Source organism: Ricinus communis, chromosome 3 (genome assembly GCF_019578655.1).
Source record: "Ricinus communis isolate WT05 ecotype wild-type chromosome 3, ASM1957865v1, whole genome shotgun sequence".
NCBI classification, from domain to species: domain Eukaryota; kingdom Viridiplantae; phylum Streptophyta; class Magnoliopsida; order Malpighiales; family Euphorbiaceae; genus Ricinus; species Ricinus communis.
This window is the reverse complement of record NC_063258.1, coordinates 32,283,357-32,300,390: the sequence shown is the minus strand read 5'-3', so window position 1 is coordinate 32,300,390 and position 17,034 is coordinate 32,283,357. Positions and strand designations below refer to the sequence as shown.

General features: G+C 31.9%; 1 protein-coding gene across 1 annotated transcript; it reads right to left on the bottom strand.

The window, feature by feature from the left end:
• Nucleotides 1-9,511: 9,511 nt before the first annotated feature.
• On the bottom strand, nt 9,512-10,727 carry LOC8274212 (ethylene-responsive transcription factor ERF003). The gene is made up of 2 exons (XM_002515408.4): nt 10,364-10,727; nt 9,512-10,267 (listed from the first exon to the last, which is right to left on the bottom strand). The coding sequence occupies exons 1-2, from the start codon at nt 10,444-10,446 to the stop codon at nt 9,739-9,741; spliced, it is 612 nt and encodes a 203-aa protein (XP_002515454.1). The 5' UTR covers nt 10,447-10,727; the 3' UTR covers nt 9,512-9,738.
• Nucleotides 10,728-17,034: the final 6,307 nt, after the last annotated feature.

The window sequence follows — 17,034 nt, the reverse complement described above, 5'->3', positions numbered from 1 at the left end:
TCTTTCCCTCTATCCTATTATAACTCCCTTTCCTTGTATCATATGGGAATTATCAAAGATGGAATCTTGTCTTAGGCTCATTTTTCCTTTAATTAATACTTACTTCACAAATACGAGTAGAATCAATCTAATTTTTTAAACAATTTTAATTATAAATGCACAGCAACAAGAACTGAGTTTTATTTCTTTTAACTTGACAGCTACTCCACCCATATGGGCTTTTAATTTTCTTCTTTTCCGACGTTATTGGCACAAAGATCATAATATATATAATGTGTCATGGAAATATTAACCAGATAATAGAAACCCAATTGTTTTCTTTCTTTTCTTCAGAACCCATGGAAGTCAGCCCTAGTTAAGAACATAAAATTAGAACGGAAAGGGAACTAATATAGGTAGTAAATCCGGAGGGCCACTTTAGTGGAATTAACATATTTTAAACTTATTTATAGATAATTATTTTGGGAGTATTTTATAATAAATTCAATAGGAATGTATTAAATTAATAATAGGGTAGTGGAAATAGATTTTCCTAAGTAGAATCGGGATAAATTTAGAATTAAAAGTTTTTGGGTGCAAGGCTTAATGATTGTTTGTTGGGTTGGTTAGGATTAGTGTTAGTTTTGTTAATCATGAGAAAGAGAAGAGACAACTTTATGTTTTCCTAATCTGTCATGGGGAGGGAGTGAGTGTCCTTCACGTTATTCTCAATCTCCTATCAGATTTTATATTTTACTAAATGAATTCTTGGTATTGCTTACTGCTATTGCATTCACATAGGGACTAAAAGAATTCGTAAAATGAAAAAAATAAAAATAAAAAAAATTTACGATCTAATTTGAGAATTTGAACAAATCCAATAAGAAAAGGACTAAATTTCTGATGAAAAAACCCATTTGGTGTGTTGATGTGGAAAAATTTTAAGAAATTTAAATAAAATTGTTTTGAGTTAATCTGAATTAAATGAAAATTAGGATTTTGATTGAAGGTATTAGGCTCTTGATACCATGTTAATGGGAAAGAGAGATTTGAGTAAAATAATAACTGTTCTAGTGTGAACTGTACAAATTATATGAACGGCTAAGATCAGATCTTAGCTTTACAAGTATTTCTAAGTAACACTCTCAATAAACCTGCATGTATATACACAAATGGAACAAAATTTAATTATCTATTTTCATCAATAATAGGGTCATTTTAGAAGTTTCTAGGACCCTGAATATTACTGATAGAAAAAAGGAAATGTTCATATATTTTAGCAGTATAAAGTTATTGATGTGTCCTTTTTAGTACTTGCAAGTGCACACCGTTTCTATAGTAAGCGTAAAGAAACTATGAGACCGCTTATTATAAAAACTAATTATCAATACAAAATAATAAAAGTAAATCTAAACATTCTAAATCGTATGTTTAAGAGGATAATGGTCATAAAGTAAAGTAACTAAACAATAAATAAATATGCAATGCAAATGCAAATGCTTATGATCTAAAACTATATGCTAAAAATAGTATTTAATTTAGTCATTTACCTAATAATCTCCTTGTTTTATTTTAAGCTTATATCTAATGAATGAGATGGTGTGTCTTTTCTCTAAATCACTCAAACTAATGATACAACTTAGGTTTCTTATACCAACATAAATTAAAGTACAGATGATGTTTCTAATACTTTTAAACCTAAAGATTTTTATAATAATTACTATTGTTAAATTAATATGATGGTTAACTAACAATAATAACTGAAATTAATAAAGATATGAAGATAAAGAAATCATTCATTAAATAAATAAATAACAAGGTTCATACAAAAGTAAAAAAACTAAACTAAACACTTATGAAACTAGCCTAACATATTTAACCCAATGATCATAGTATTAAATAGAAATACATAAAACAATAAAATAAAAAACATCCTCAAGATCCATAATTTCTTCAAGTAGAAATACATAAAACAATAAAATAAAAAACATCCTCAGTATCCACTTCTTGAAAAACTCCTTAGATCCTAAAATAACAATGAAAACTAAAACTAAAGTGTTTATGGAAAACTATAGAAAATTATGGAGAGAATAATGGTGGCAGGTGTAGAGAGCAGATAGGAGAAAACTCCCCTCCTTCTTTCTTAGGGTTTTGGAGACATTTATATAGAGTAGAGTCCTCCTCTAAATAAATCTCTCTAGAGATGAATATACTAATATAAGTCTATCTAATAGATAATACTTTAAGTATCTTAATTTTCATCAAATACTATCTCATAAATAACTCTTAATATAAATTCTAATAATTATACAAAATAACTAAAATATCTCTTGAGCCTTATAATTATTAGTTCATGCGTCTTAATCTTGGACCTTGACACAAATATGTCCTATTAAGCTTTTTTTAGCTCTATATTTTATTCTTTTTGCTAATATTCCTGAAAATAGACAATTAAGTTTAAGTGAGGCAAAAACACATATTTTTATCATTTTATATATAAAAAAATATCATTAAAGTTTTAAAATATTTTTAAATATCTATACATAATTTAGTTATCTCTAAATTGAAACTGTCTTAACTAATGATTATGTAATTATTTGATTTGACTGGAATTATTTCTTGAAGATTGATGCATGAAAATATGTAAATTGGCCGTCAAATGATCTGTCACAAATTACTATAATTTATCTCTAATTAAATTATGGAGATTTGATTTGATTTTGCTGGTCCATTGACCTCCACTCAAGAGTGGAATTAACGAAGATCATTAAATGGCAAAATGATTTTTTTATAAATTTGCAATGCTTGATTTCAAGATTCATTGATGAAAGCTATAAATAGAAAGTCGACAATTTGAATCATAAGCTTTTAACACTTGTTTCAGAGATATAAAGCTTGTATTTCCAACTCAGTTTCTCAGAATGGATTAAGGACATGATAAGTTATCCTGTCATCATATATATTCCTGCCAACTATACTAGTGTGATCAATTCTTGTCTTTCAATATTCCTGTCAGGAACTTATCCCGTAATCCTTGGACAAATTAACTGGCTGGGCAACTGGATTCATACATATAATTCCATCACCAACCTCAGATTTCCTTCATTTATTTTTTTCTCTGCGGCAAATGGCAAATCCTTAAACTTGTCCCATTCCTTATCCTCTTCTCTTGTTGTGTCCTAACAAATTCACATGCAACCAAATGAGCAGCCACTTTTGAACTGTCCAATTCTTTTACTAGTATTAACTTTGTGGGGTTTTGTCTTTTCCTTTTTGGGAGAGCAATCCTGTGATGTACTATACCATGACATAATGTCAAAATGTTCTACTCTCTTCTTTTTATTACTGTTCAAAGTTAAAGTTCATATTTTGAAGTTTTCATAATTCATATTCATTTAAGTAATTAATATTTATTATAGTTCTTAATTTTCATGCTATTTTAATAAGGGGTTCAATTAAACAAAATATGACTTGATATCTCAGGCGACTTAAATAGATTGGCACACATGGTCCTAGCAGGCATTACCAAACCGAAATTGAAGAGAAAAGAAATTAAAATAAAATTTAGGGATCTAAATATATATTTTGCCATAAAATATCATCATCAGAGTTGGATATTTATTTGCTCTCCCTTGTTCATATATATTGAAACTGATAGGTGTATCCTAGATTAAGACGCAGCGGAACTATTTAGTCATTGTTTCAGCTCAAATAATTAGACATCAATATATAATCATGCATGTGACACTTAGTGGAGGGGACCCCAGTCGAAGATCGATCCAAAAAAATAAAAAAGAAACATGTAATAATACTCCTAATCCAAAAAAAAAAAAAAAACATGTGTTATGTATCAACCTATCAATTGCCGAATATTATGTCTCAAATTCCTGAAATTAAAATAGAATCTCAAAGTGGATTAGATTTCTTATTTAATAGTAACTCTTTGTGAAGATCTTTTGAGTTTATATTCATAATTTGAGAGGGTGAGCTAAGGAGTTTGTTGGCTTTGGCTCAATCTTCCTTTTTCTTTTTCTATAATTAAGAAATAGAAAAAGTACATTAAAAAATTATAAAATGATGAAGTTAGTGAACAGGTGATGGGGAGTTTCAAATAAAAAATAAACCTCGAGGACTAAAAAGAAAATAGAATGAAAAGGTTAGGATTCATGTGAAATTAAGTTTTGATGGTCCGTGTTTTGTAATTTGTAATTATTATAAACATAGTTCAAAAAAAGGATGGACCACGTTTGAATATTATGTTTATACGTTAATGTTAATCTCCCAATTCCATGCCAACATCAATAACAGTGAATTTCCAATGTAAGCTGACAACTAAACAGTTTTTTGAATTGATTGTTTAATGATGCAACTTATAGCAAGAAAATATTGGCAGCTTGATTTACCTTTTTCTTTGACAGTAAATAATTAGACTCACCCATCATTATTTTGATGAACAAAATCAGCGAACTGTCTTGATTACTTGTGAGATACAAGTTAATTTTGATCCTAAACAGTGAAAGAAGCTGCGATGAAGAGAAAGTGACACGAAACCTTTCCAATTAATAGCAAATCCAATGAGAGGGTTCACTGGAATTAATAAGACTTGGAGGGTTCATGATTCATCAACACCGCAAGCAACCATGTGACCCGAAATCCTTTTCTTGCCAGCAGTATCCCTAAACTTGTCTGGGATCACCTGCTAAGCCTTCCCTTTTGGCATTATCAGGGTTAACATGGTTGTCTCCTAAGCTCTTCAGATGATTGGTTTAGCTCAAATTTGCCAGCTATAGTTATGGTTCACTTGTTTTTTTTTTTTTAGTTTGACCTGCCTGCCATCTTCAAGGAAATCGCACAGGGGCGACTGTACAAAAAGATAGAAGAAATTATATATGAGGGTTATAAATTAAGTATAGTACCAAAGTCAGTCTTTCAGTCAAAGTAAATGCACAAGTGGGAGAAGAAGAAGCAGAGAGAAAATAAAAATAAAAATCAAAGTATAACCAGAACGTTGGACTTGAAATGATATGATCAAAGTTGATGTCGTCGTCAGAAACAAGAATCCGAAGCGATTAACTTGTTGTGGAGGGTGAAATTAAATATTCAATTGAATTCCTGTTTCCTGCCAAGAAAAGCCAAACCTGTCGTTTAAGACATGCATCTGCTTGGATGAGCCAATGCACACTGGTCAGACATTGCTCACGAATGGATCAACTTTAGCAATAATATAGAAATGTTTTCATCTCTTCAATAATATTTTAGGATCTGATTCTGATGTTTAACTTCATACGTGTCTCTACCTGTTCGTCCTATCAGAATTATGGTATCTCTTAGATTTAACAAAAACATAGCTAAAACATGACAAGTTATATTATAAATTGCTTTATAAAAATGAGGTCAGAGAAATATTATATTTATATGATTTATAAAGATAATAAAAGATACCACCAAACGTTAAGTTATTCATTATTTCTTTAGAGGTTAGTCAATCACTGTTATATTGTTCTTCAATTAATATCTTAATTTGAATAGTAATTTAACTACAAAAGCCTCAATTTTGATGATTGCTGGCTCTAGTGTTGCTATTTTTAAATATGTAGATTTGTTTATTTAAGCATTTGTGTTTTTTTTTTTGTCAGATTTTTGCTTTAAATTTTATTTTTTTTATTTAATACTCTTTTAACTGATATAGTTATTTTTTATTCATGATGTAATATTAATATAACATTAAGTCTTAATAATAAAACAATTTCGGAAATAGTTTACTATAAAATTAACTATATAAATAAACGATTATAAAAAGAACAGGAAGGACGAACATTAGCTTCAAAGCACAAAAAGCTCCAAGACAGCATAACACATGGCAAAGAGCCAAATAGAGGAAGTATAATAAAGAAAAGGCTCGAATATTCATCATAATTGGGCATGAGCAACTATAAAAACGGTATCGTTTTACACCTGGCTAGAGAGGCAGAAAAAACTTAAGACTGCTGGTTGTACAGTTCTTTTATGGGCCAACCGACCCAAGGGAAATACAGCTCCAGCCTAGCCCATACATATTCAATGTGATCATTTTGCAGTTTATGGTCCAAGGCTAAGCCTGACCAAGAAGCTTCAATTTTTGCAGTTCAGTTTTTCTAGAGAACCCATTATCTAGGCACTGTAAAAGGCTTTTTAAAACAAAACAGAGAAAGACCAAAAAAGGTAATATCTTTTTTCCTATAAGAGAAAATAAGTAGACTCTTTTCAATCATTCATCTTAAACTGAAAAAAAAAAAAAAAAAAAAAAGGGAATTTCAAGCAAATTCTTTTCAAGTGATAGTTAAAGTTTTTGAAGATAACATAAGGTAAGTAAGGTAAATAATCAATCCAATATAATTGGATTAATATACTTTTATGTACTTATCAATGTAATACATTGAAATTACATGAAAACTTTTATATTCAATTATTTTTGTTTCCTATATTTTATTTTTTAATCATTATGCTACATGTATTTGAAAAGATTACGCACAATTTTATTATTTTAAATATAAATAATAAATAATAACACGGATTACGAATATTATAATTAATTTATAAATTCATTCTGCTATTAAATGTAAAATATAAGAAACAACTAATGACTTTTTTTTTCTTGCTCTTTTCTAATTAATGAATGGCTCATCATTTGATCCAATGCACCTAAAACAAATTATAAAATTCCACTACAAAGAGGATTGAGACAAATATGCCTGCGTATATATATATATATAAAATACATGGGTTTGTGAAAATGAATAAATAAATAAAACAAGAAAAGAAAAGAAATTAAGGCCATATGATTGTATATTCTCCAATCCAACATTTCCACATGAGAATCTATACAACATGATTGGGATAACTATGATTGGTTTTGACTGCTTTTGTATTTGTTCTTAGGAAGATCTTTACCTTTGACTCCCTCACTTCTCTCTTTTGCACTAAGGTGTGCAATGGAAGCAGTAGCCTGCGCAAAGAAAGTTGTACCCAAAAAAATAAAGAAAAAAGTAGTACTACCCTTTGATAGCTAATGTCTCACCAACTAGTTTCTCTTTTTGGAACTACGATCCACTATTTTCAACCCAAAATTTTGTTTTGTTATGAGCCATGTATAACCCATTGCTACCAGCATCACTCTTCTATATGCAACCTTTTGATTATCATAAAAAATAATGCAGTTTCGAAATATTAGATTTAACTGTTTTGTATATGAATAAGAAAAAGTTATATTTAATTTATTTTCTTATAATATAACATTTAATTTAACATGTCTGTAAATAATATAGTGGAATAAGGCTTTGCCCACGTTTGAAATGAAGAGGAAAACAACGTTGTAACAATTTGGAAGACTAATTGTTTTTTAGCATAAGATACATGGAAAACACAGGTTAGAATTGTAAGAGGTTATTGTTTCAATTATTATCAAGTCATTACCAGACTTTTAATAAAAATTCCAAAAAGATAATGATAATGGAGAGCGGAAACAACATCAGGTCTATTGTATATCCAGTTATCAGTTCGTTCATTAGTAAAAGCTTGATTTATTCCATAAACACAGAATTAATTGTCTGTTAACACAAAAGAGACAGTATTAAACACCCCGTAATTAGAGAATCTTTGAGCTTAGTAAAATGGTTAACATGCAAAAACATTTCTTGGCATAAGAGAAAGAAAGTGGTTGTTCAGGTGAAATATCAAGTGCCCCCTTCAATGCCACAAAGTTCAAACTTTTAATGATGGTAAACTCACTAACATGCCATGATTTAATCAACTTTGCTGATTCAAAAGGAAAACAATATAATGAGACTAAACAACTTTAATTGTTTTGATGGTTGTGGGGAACAAAATCAATTTCCAAACAGGTGAACAATGATGAAGTTTCATTGATTAGGACTGAACACCAACACCCACAAACCAGACATATTTTTTTTGCATATTTTTTGTTTCTTTTTTTTTTTAATCTCGAAATGGTAAAATTTATAAGATTTAAACAAGATTTTTGAAATTATCCTTAATACCTAAATTTAACAGCTAACTTTTTCCTAAGTGTAGCTATCTTTATCACTATAGTTTTGCCTTAATTAGCTGTTTTATTTATCTGAAAGAGATGCAGAATCAAGGAATGATAATCCTACTCTTGCATACCGCTCTCAAGTGCTGCAAAAGGATATTACTATACAAGGAAAATCAACATCAAGCAGAAGTTTGAAGATAAAAATGGCAAAGACAAGTGAAAGTAATGTCAATTAAGGAGGCAAAATAGACAGAGTTGTTTATCCATTTTTGCCTTTTCACTTCTATATGAATGTGACTAGTTAAATAGTTCTAAACTTGTAATAAATAGTCCAAATTAAGTGTTTTAATGCTAAGTTACTGTCTGGTATTATGTTTTTGTTTATCCATTTTTGGTTTGGAACCAATTATGCCTGCAATACTCGACAGAGTTGCTTAACCAAACCATATATAGAGACCCAATAATTAGTAACTAATTCGAGTCAAGGAGAACTCAATTATCAGTAACTATAAACCCTACTTGGAAACCCTAGTGGTTTTCTGCACACTAAACTCAGAGAGAGGGGACCTCAATAATAATTAAGAAAACAAGCCACTCAATCACATTCAGTGTCACTTTTTTTTCAAGAGCAGCAATCCCAACCAGAAGCCTGTCTCAGCTGAAATGAAACCCAAAACAAACCTCTCCTTCGAACCCAAATTCAAAAAAGGATTACGGTTTTTTCAAACACCATTGAAAATTGGTCACTTATCTTTCTGACAAGCAACGAAAATGCTCTATATCTTCACGTTCTATGGAAACAACTTTGTCTAGCCTGCCTTGTAAAGTATCCTGGTTACTCTGTTTCTATACATGCTATTGTTCTATTTTTTAATTAATATCTCAAGTCTCTCTAATTTTTAAGATTTTAGTCGAAAGAAAAGAAAAAGAAAAGCCAAAAAGAATTCTATTCTCCATCTGCAGTCGCAGAAATGCGTTAACCTTTTTATCTCCTTTGCCTTAACTTTTAACAGAAGTGGATCGAACCCTTTTCCTTTTCCACTAAAATTTTGTTCTTTTCGTGATCGCCTTTCCGAAATAAGTTTCTTTCAAACCTACAGTGTTCACATATCAACATATTTGGGATTGACAGGTTTCGGAACTCATATTTTCACAGTTCTAGAGACGACTCTAGTATCACTTAAGTGATATTATAAGTCTTTAATATGTAATTGAAAATGCGGTATAGTCTCCCCTGTTGTAGAAAGTCGCACTAAATAAACAAGTGGAAAAGTTTAGGTCTTCACCTTGATCAATCTTCATTCTCCTGGGAATAACATGGAAGAACCAGAATTGCTTGTTTTCAAGGTTATAATATTGGGAATATAATGTTACATTGTCCTTCCGTACTTATTGGAGCAACCTGGTAACCTTCAAGAAGCAGCAAGTCGCTATGTTTCTTGCACTAAATTGCTCTTGAACTGAGACATACAACATTAAAATGCATAGGACAACATAATATATTATGAAATACTCTACTGTACATTAAAACATTTTCAATGAGTCACTTCAGTGCTTGCAGACTTCTAGGGGTGCGAAATGATCTAGAACACCTAAAACACTTTGAAGCAGCCACCGAAAATAGCTGCTAAAAATTGGGGTTAAATTAGCAAATGAGTGCCAATGGCAGATGAACTATTACTAGATGAAGGTGGTAGGATGTTTCTTGACACTTTGTGGATTACACGTTACAGAGATTGAGATGTTACAGTAGAGCAGAGCTCGAGAGACCCATAATCAAGTAACTCCTCAATCATTTGGTCTATGTGATGATCTTCAAGTGGCGTGATAAACTGTTGAGTGCTGTCAACCTGAACTTTCTTGACAACCCAATTTGCTTCTGTGTCTTGAACTAGCAAAGGATCTTTTTCCGGCAACCGAGCAGTACCCAATTCCTCACTTTTAATGACAATGCCATTGGCGGCGGTCGTTGTGGTGGTGGTGATGAAACTGTTAGCATGTGAAGTTGGTGGCTTTTGTTGTTGTTGTTCATGAAGTGACGTCTGTTTAGTCATTTGCAATGAGGCCATGTAGCATCTGTGGAGCTTGGCTGTCAAAGTTGCCGAGAGAAGTTTTGATGATGATGATTGTGATGCATTTGGGTTAAAAGGAAAATTGGTCCTTGCCCTTGGTCCACACATGAGTCTTGCTGCTTCGTCATAGGCTCGCGCCGCATCCTCGGCAGTTTCAAATGTGCCTAGCCAAATTCTAGTCTTCCTGCAAATAAAAAGAATACAAAACGTTTCGTTTAGTACGCAAATAAGAAACATGCTGCAGTACTATCATGGAGGATCATGTGAAGGTTGAGCTTACAATAAAGGATGACGAATTTCAGATACCCAGGAACCCCAATGCCTTTGTCGGACACCTCGATATCGTTGTTGTGGTCTGGCCATGTTAGTGAAAAAAGAAACGTTTCCTTTAGGAAAGTGTTTGTGAAAATGCCTGAAAGAAGAGGGAATGGAGGCAAGAGAGAGTGATCAATGCTAAGAAAAGGGTGGGGAAGAGGTGGGTTTTTGTAGTTGGGTTTGTTCACAGACATAGGGGCAACTGGTCTCTTTTTCTTGGCTTGAACTGGCAACCAATTGAAGCAATTGGGTCCCACTCAGAGCTTTGGGAGGGACTTTCCATTCTTTTCTTTTACAACTTAGTTACCAGTTGGCTATCCTATTGCCAAAGTTATGATTGTTTGAAAAATATTGTTGAACTGAAATTTTCGACCAAATTCAATTCACATGACCATGTTATTTGCTTTTGTTTTTCCTAAAGAAAACAAAAAAATCATATAGCATTCAACTACTGCTTTGTTAAGCTTTCTTTCTTCAAGAAAATCTTAGGTCATTGTCTTGTAGATTCTTCATGTGAGTTCTTTTAGAGAAGATTATGACTCCATTGTAGCTCTTTTATATATATATATATATATATTATTATTTACACAAGATTTTGGTGACAAATAAAATTTCTTTGGTCTGGATGACCAAAAAAGAAAAAGAAACATGCTACAGTATTGGGTACAATTAAAAAAACTTGCTAACGATTGAACAAGATGGCCATCATTAGATGACCCAAAAATGGGAGTACATACTGTTGCCTGGTAAGATGAACAGTTGCCCTCATTTTTATATTCTGAAAATGGTGTAAAGGTAAGAATTTGGTGCAAACATAATATAATTGAGTCAATCCTAAGTTGGGATACAGAGATTAAAGATTCTTAGACCATAATAATTAACCTAACAATTCCAAATCAAATCTCGTTTCACGATAATCGAATCAATATGCACCTAGAGAAGCAACTTATTAATTAAGCTAAGATATTTTCCTTTTTTGGTTTCATAAAACAAATGAATGGTATGTCTTTCTTGAAGAAGAATAGAGATGAAGATAATGGCGGATGTTTCGCAAGTGGTATTAGTTATGTAGCTTTTGTTTTTGGTCCTTTGGTGCAGTTCTGCAGTAACATGGTTGATGAGCTCATGGCATGGACTAAGGCCTCATTGCTCGCCCATTGATTTTAATATATACGACGACACGTCATGCATGCTAAAACTGGAAACCTTAGCTCATTCCTCTTCCACATAATAAGAGAAGACAAATAATATAATAATAAAATTAAATTAGGCTTGGATGGCCATGCTCCTGTTTACTGTTGCCCCCACGTGCCAAGAATGAATCTCCCATGCTGGGTTGAGACGATGGCACAGTGACAGGATGAGTTGAGAGGAGTTATTCCATTTTTTTCTTCTTTTCTTTCTCTGTTTGGGTAATGAAGATTTCCCTAAACAAGTTTATTACATTAAATGAATATTAATTCAAAAGTATCTAAAATTATCAGCTGGGTATAATCTTGAATTTTCAATTCCAATTGAAGCCAATTTGTAATAAAAGAAATATTCACAATATATTATTAATAAACTCGCGTAACATATCATATGCCCACATAATATAAATAAAATTAGCAACTTTTATTCATATGTTCCAATTTTTAGCTGAATTTCATTTATAAATAAATCAAAGGAAGGCTAATAGCCGAAAAAAGGAAAATGGATAAAACTTTTGGGAGTGTGTGATATACGGAATTCTGCAACCAAATTCCAACATCAGAGTTGCTACTTCTGACTATAAAATTCATGAGCTGTCCGGATGAGAAGAGACGTTACCATGTTCTTAAGAAATCTCTGTTTCCTCCATTAATTCATTTGTTGAATGATTTTTGTCTCACTCGCTTCGCACATTAATTCATTTCTTGAAGGATTCCAACTTCCAACCTCAGTTTTACATTTCGGATTCCTTTTTCTTTTTGGGTCATCAACCTCAATGGACAACATTATGGTAACTACATGGAATTTTACCCTAATTTGCGAATATTTACTCTATAGTTCTCATAAATAATTACATTTAAAGTTCTTATTAACTGTATAAATCCATAATTAATTTACTATTCCATGACGCGAAGCATAGTGTAGTGATTTAATTTTTCTATAGTAACGATTTAGGTTAATCTAAGAGAATATTGGCTTTCACTAATCAATCACTTTTTTACTAATTCCAATGGGGAGGCAAAATGTTGACTAAATTAGTGTACACTTTCCGTTGTTAATGCCACATAACACAATAACTTTTTTCTCCTCTTTCTTTTAAATCTAAGTGTCAACTCAAATTATATATTATTTTACTCACAATATTAGATTCCTTAATAATGATAAAGTATATAATAAAAGTAATCATTTTTGTCTACGGGTAATGATATTTGTAGAAATAGTAAATCTGATGAACACTAAAAAATAACATTTCTGGATCATAAGATTATATGATATCTTAAGAACTATATAAGGTTGGCATAATTACCGTTAAAGCTTTTAGATTTTTGCCATTTTAAGGCTTCAGTTTGGGGGAAAAAGTTGGGGAAGGAACAAGAAGCATATAAAGAATTGGATTAGATATTCAAATAATAATAATAATAATAAAGAGCTATTGTCTCAATCTTGGATTACAGCTATAAACAAGAAACATAAATTAGAGGTCAACAAAGAAATTAGATACAAAATAATAGAAGCTAGGAGATTAATGTTGGGATTTAATGGACCCACGAAAATAAAATGAAAATTAATAAACGCGTAAGGTGGGACCAAGAAAATAACATGGGTGACGATGTAATAAAAAAATGTCTCTTCCCATGGTTTGATGGCCCCTTATTATGTCATTATTTTTGGATTTATTTCGATACTATGCAGCATCACATGCACACACACATTCAATTCATTGAACAATCAAGAAAAGTTGAGAAATGATTTTGCTATTGGATATAATGACATTTTTCTTTCTGGGATTCTGTATATATTTATATTCTTCTCTATATTAATTCAATGGACATTGTGTGTGAGTTGAAGCTAAGACCACAAACATATTCTTCGTCATCTCATTTTCTTTGCCGCTTCTCAGCTTGCATCTACACATGATTTCCTGTATCTTTCTTCACTATTTTGTTTCCTTTTCAGGTTTATCACGTTCCTCTGCGTGCAAAAAGCTTTGGACTTCATCAAAAAAAATGAAAAGAGATAATAGACAGAAACAATGTTTCATTTTGTTCGAGTGAAGTTCCTTGCTATTATGTTGATGACATAATCAAATTTTAAGTTGTTGTGATTAGTCAAAGAAAGAGAATAAATCAACTAATAGCTGATTATCAATGTGTATTATCGACGCGGTTTTGGAGGTATAGGGAAGAAAGATAGAAATTTGATGTGATGTGATAGAAAATGTTGGCGTTGGAGTCCTTCTAAATTCTCCCGCAGTCTGTGGGATTTGCACAGCCTGTTCTCTTTGAATTTTGCTGGCAGACCATTCACTATCTCCTCATCATTACCCTTCTCATGAAAAGGATATATATATATATATATATATATATATCTTGCTCCATTTTCTATCATTTACCCTTCCTAACACAAAGTAATATATAAAATCAATCCCTTTTTTCTCAAAAAATAAAATAAAATTCCAGCAATGATAAAAATAGCTTGTGTAACTGAACTGAGTACATCCTGAAGAGCTAAAACCTCTGCCTTTAGCTGATACCTATAAATATTCTTCCCAACTCCTGGACTTATGATAGAGCCTCTCGAGTTCCTGCACATAAATGCGACATTAACTTGTCTGCTGTTTGCATATGAATTGATCTTTATTGTATCTTGGGCATTTGTTGCTTCTATCATCGTATTCTAGGGCAGCTAGACGATTTTAATTAGGCAAATAGCTTGATCTGAAAATCTTCCAGTATTGTCTAGACTTTCGGATTGTTTACTAATTTGAATACAACATCATTTTCGATCCACCACATTGCTCAATAGTCAGAATCCTCATTTGATCAATGCTATTGAAATATTGCTCAATAAGGACGTATCCCTATCTAAGGGTTGCATAGAGGTAATTTTTATAGGATCCATTTATCCTCCCAAATGTTGATCCCTCTTTCATTTGCACATTCCATCTGCACCATGGGATAATTGATTTCCTCCCTTGCAACAAAGGATAATCATGTCCCTATGAAGAACTATTTTTCTTAGCCTCTAAAAAGTTTTCATCATTTAGAAAAAGAAAAAAATTTGATCTATCTCAGACTTGTTATTGAGTAACTTGTTCAAAAAAAAAAAAAGTTAGGTTTCTAACTCTTTCAAAATGCCCCTTATGTCCTGAGTGCTTCATCAGCCTAGATAAAGGGTTGTGGGGACCTTAGTGATCTAACAGTGTCGAGAAGGCGTTGGTTTTATCTCGAAAAGAATTAAACTGATGATTCGTGCTCATTGAGAGATACTAAATAAATAATTATCATAATTGTAATATTAAATATAAAAGTTTCAAATTATCTTTAAAGTCAAAATCACAAAACTTAGAACCCATATGATAAGCTAAAAAAATAATTACGAGTTAGATCAGTTAATTAGGTAGCAATCCGTTTGGTAATAGTCATATACGTGGCACTCAAATCTCATTGGAATAATATATTAAGATTCAATCTCCTTCCTTATGTGTCCTTTAATTTTCTATCTCAGTTCACATTTTTTTTTAAAAAGTTTCAAATTGGAGTATTTTCATTTATTACTAAAGATTCATGACCTTAAAAGGCCAAAGTAAAAGAAGTAACTTCTCATATTTTACAACCGTGAAGTATAAAGCTCCAACGAATTAAAAGAAAAAAGAGAGAGTTAGCATTTGGATTAAATCTCTGCGACTGTATTATTTTAATTCATGGCACGTAGGAGAACTCCTGTGACAATGAACACTCAAGTCTATTGAGAAAGTCTTCATTTTATGATTAATAAATATAAAGAGAATAGATTGGATACAGTTTAAAAGACTTATTTTCTTGATAACATGTAGCTGCAAGCAAAGTTTTTGGTCATGAGCACATGCATGGTTAACTATGGAGATGGAGAAACCTTGACTGCAGGGGGAGAATTTAAGGTTACAGTCACGTGATTCAATAGCTTAAACATTGATTAACCAATTAATTAGTTCTGTTATGATCATGACGCGTTTGTTTGTAGAGAAAATCTAGAGTATTATGAAACTACAAGTCATCCTCCTCAGGCCATGTGCTCTGCAAAATTAATTACCCAAAAGAAAAGTCTGCGAACTGATGGTATTGCTACGCTTTTCTTTTTTCCCAAATCCGCGTAATGTGTTGTAGTCTAGTAGATGCTTGTGTAACAAATTTATCTATTTAACAGCTTTGTCAAGAATTAGAAAGAAAATGATATTTCTTGGTCGTTTTCTTTATAGAACTTGTGACAGCTTTGTCTGATTTCACGGATCAATGACTTTTTGAAAGTTTATTAATAGTAAAAGATAGATATATACATGTATACCTAATACCTCTCTACCCATAACAAAAAGAAAACATTCGAGTTACATTTTAGAAATAAACAACAATGCAGATAATTTAGGCCCATATTGCCTTATAACTTGCTTTTTTTAGTGCTCTTCAGTAGGCCCAGTCAGCTTCGAAACCAAGTGGAAATTTGAACCATACTGGACCAAAGAAATGGGCCGAAATGGTGCCGCTCTCTTCAGCATTGTCATAAACCACACCGTATTCAAAAATTACTTGTTCTTCTGTTCAGTTTTTTTTTTATATTTTTTCTTATCAACATTCTTCAGTTCAGGTTAGGTAACTGAAATCCATCATCTGTCATAAACAACACTTTTGAGGTTAGGTTGCAACAGAACTGGCAGAGAAACAAGTACATTGCAATTTCCTGAAAGGGGGTCAGTGCAAAAAACCCATGATTATCTCCGCTTTCTTGACCCAGAAACAATATCAGGATTGGTTGCTAAGGATGGACAAACATGAGTACAGACTTGAGATCTAGATCGGGTATTGTTAGTTTCGCTTTGTTCCGTAAAAACAATTGCTGATCTTACATTCTTGCATAGGACTATCGAAGGCATTATTAGTAATTATTATTGATTGCCTGAATTTAATGGGAAATTAACAAACTGGTAAAATAGGCTAAATGAAGTTCCTAGATGGATTGCTTAAAGATATTTGTGGTGCTTGTACTTTCAGATTTCTTCCTTTCTCATTCGGGCTCGTTAGCCTGTAAACGAAAAGGGAAAATTAATATATAAAAGGTCGATACTAGTGCCATCAGTAGTAATGAAAATTAAAGAAAAGGAGGACAAAAAAAAAAAAAAAAAAGGAAGTTTGCTGATAGCTTGACCGTCTGGCGCAGGTTTGCAATTCATTAGCTGCAATCTTCGAGAAATAAAAGAACCACAGGTAAACGATCCGTCGTTCGTTTGATGAACCATAGGTAGATTTGAAAGGAAGGCCTTCCGGTTCATGGGAACTGGGCTCATAAGGCCCAAAAATCAAAGAGAGACCCGAAAACTCCATTAGCCAGTTGACAAATCAGATGTTATGCGGGTGATATAATGACCAATATGCCCTTCAAAAAACTATTGCATTATTACATACAGAAACACCA

Excerpts from the sequence above, each read along its gene's own strand:
- LOC8274212 (XM_002515408.4), bottom strand. The coding sequence starts at position 10,446 with ATGGCCAGACCACAACAACGATATCGAGGTGTCCGACAAAGGCATTGG. Across the intron at positions 10,268-10,363 it reads GAAATTCGTCATCCTTTATT|GAAGACTAGAATTTGGCTAG; the intron begins GTAAGCTCAACC and ends TTTTATTTGCAG.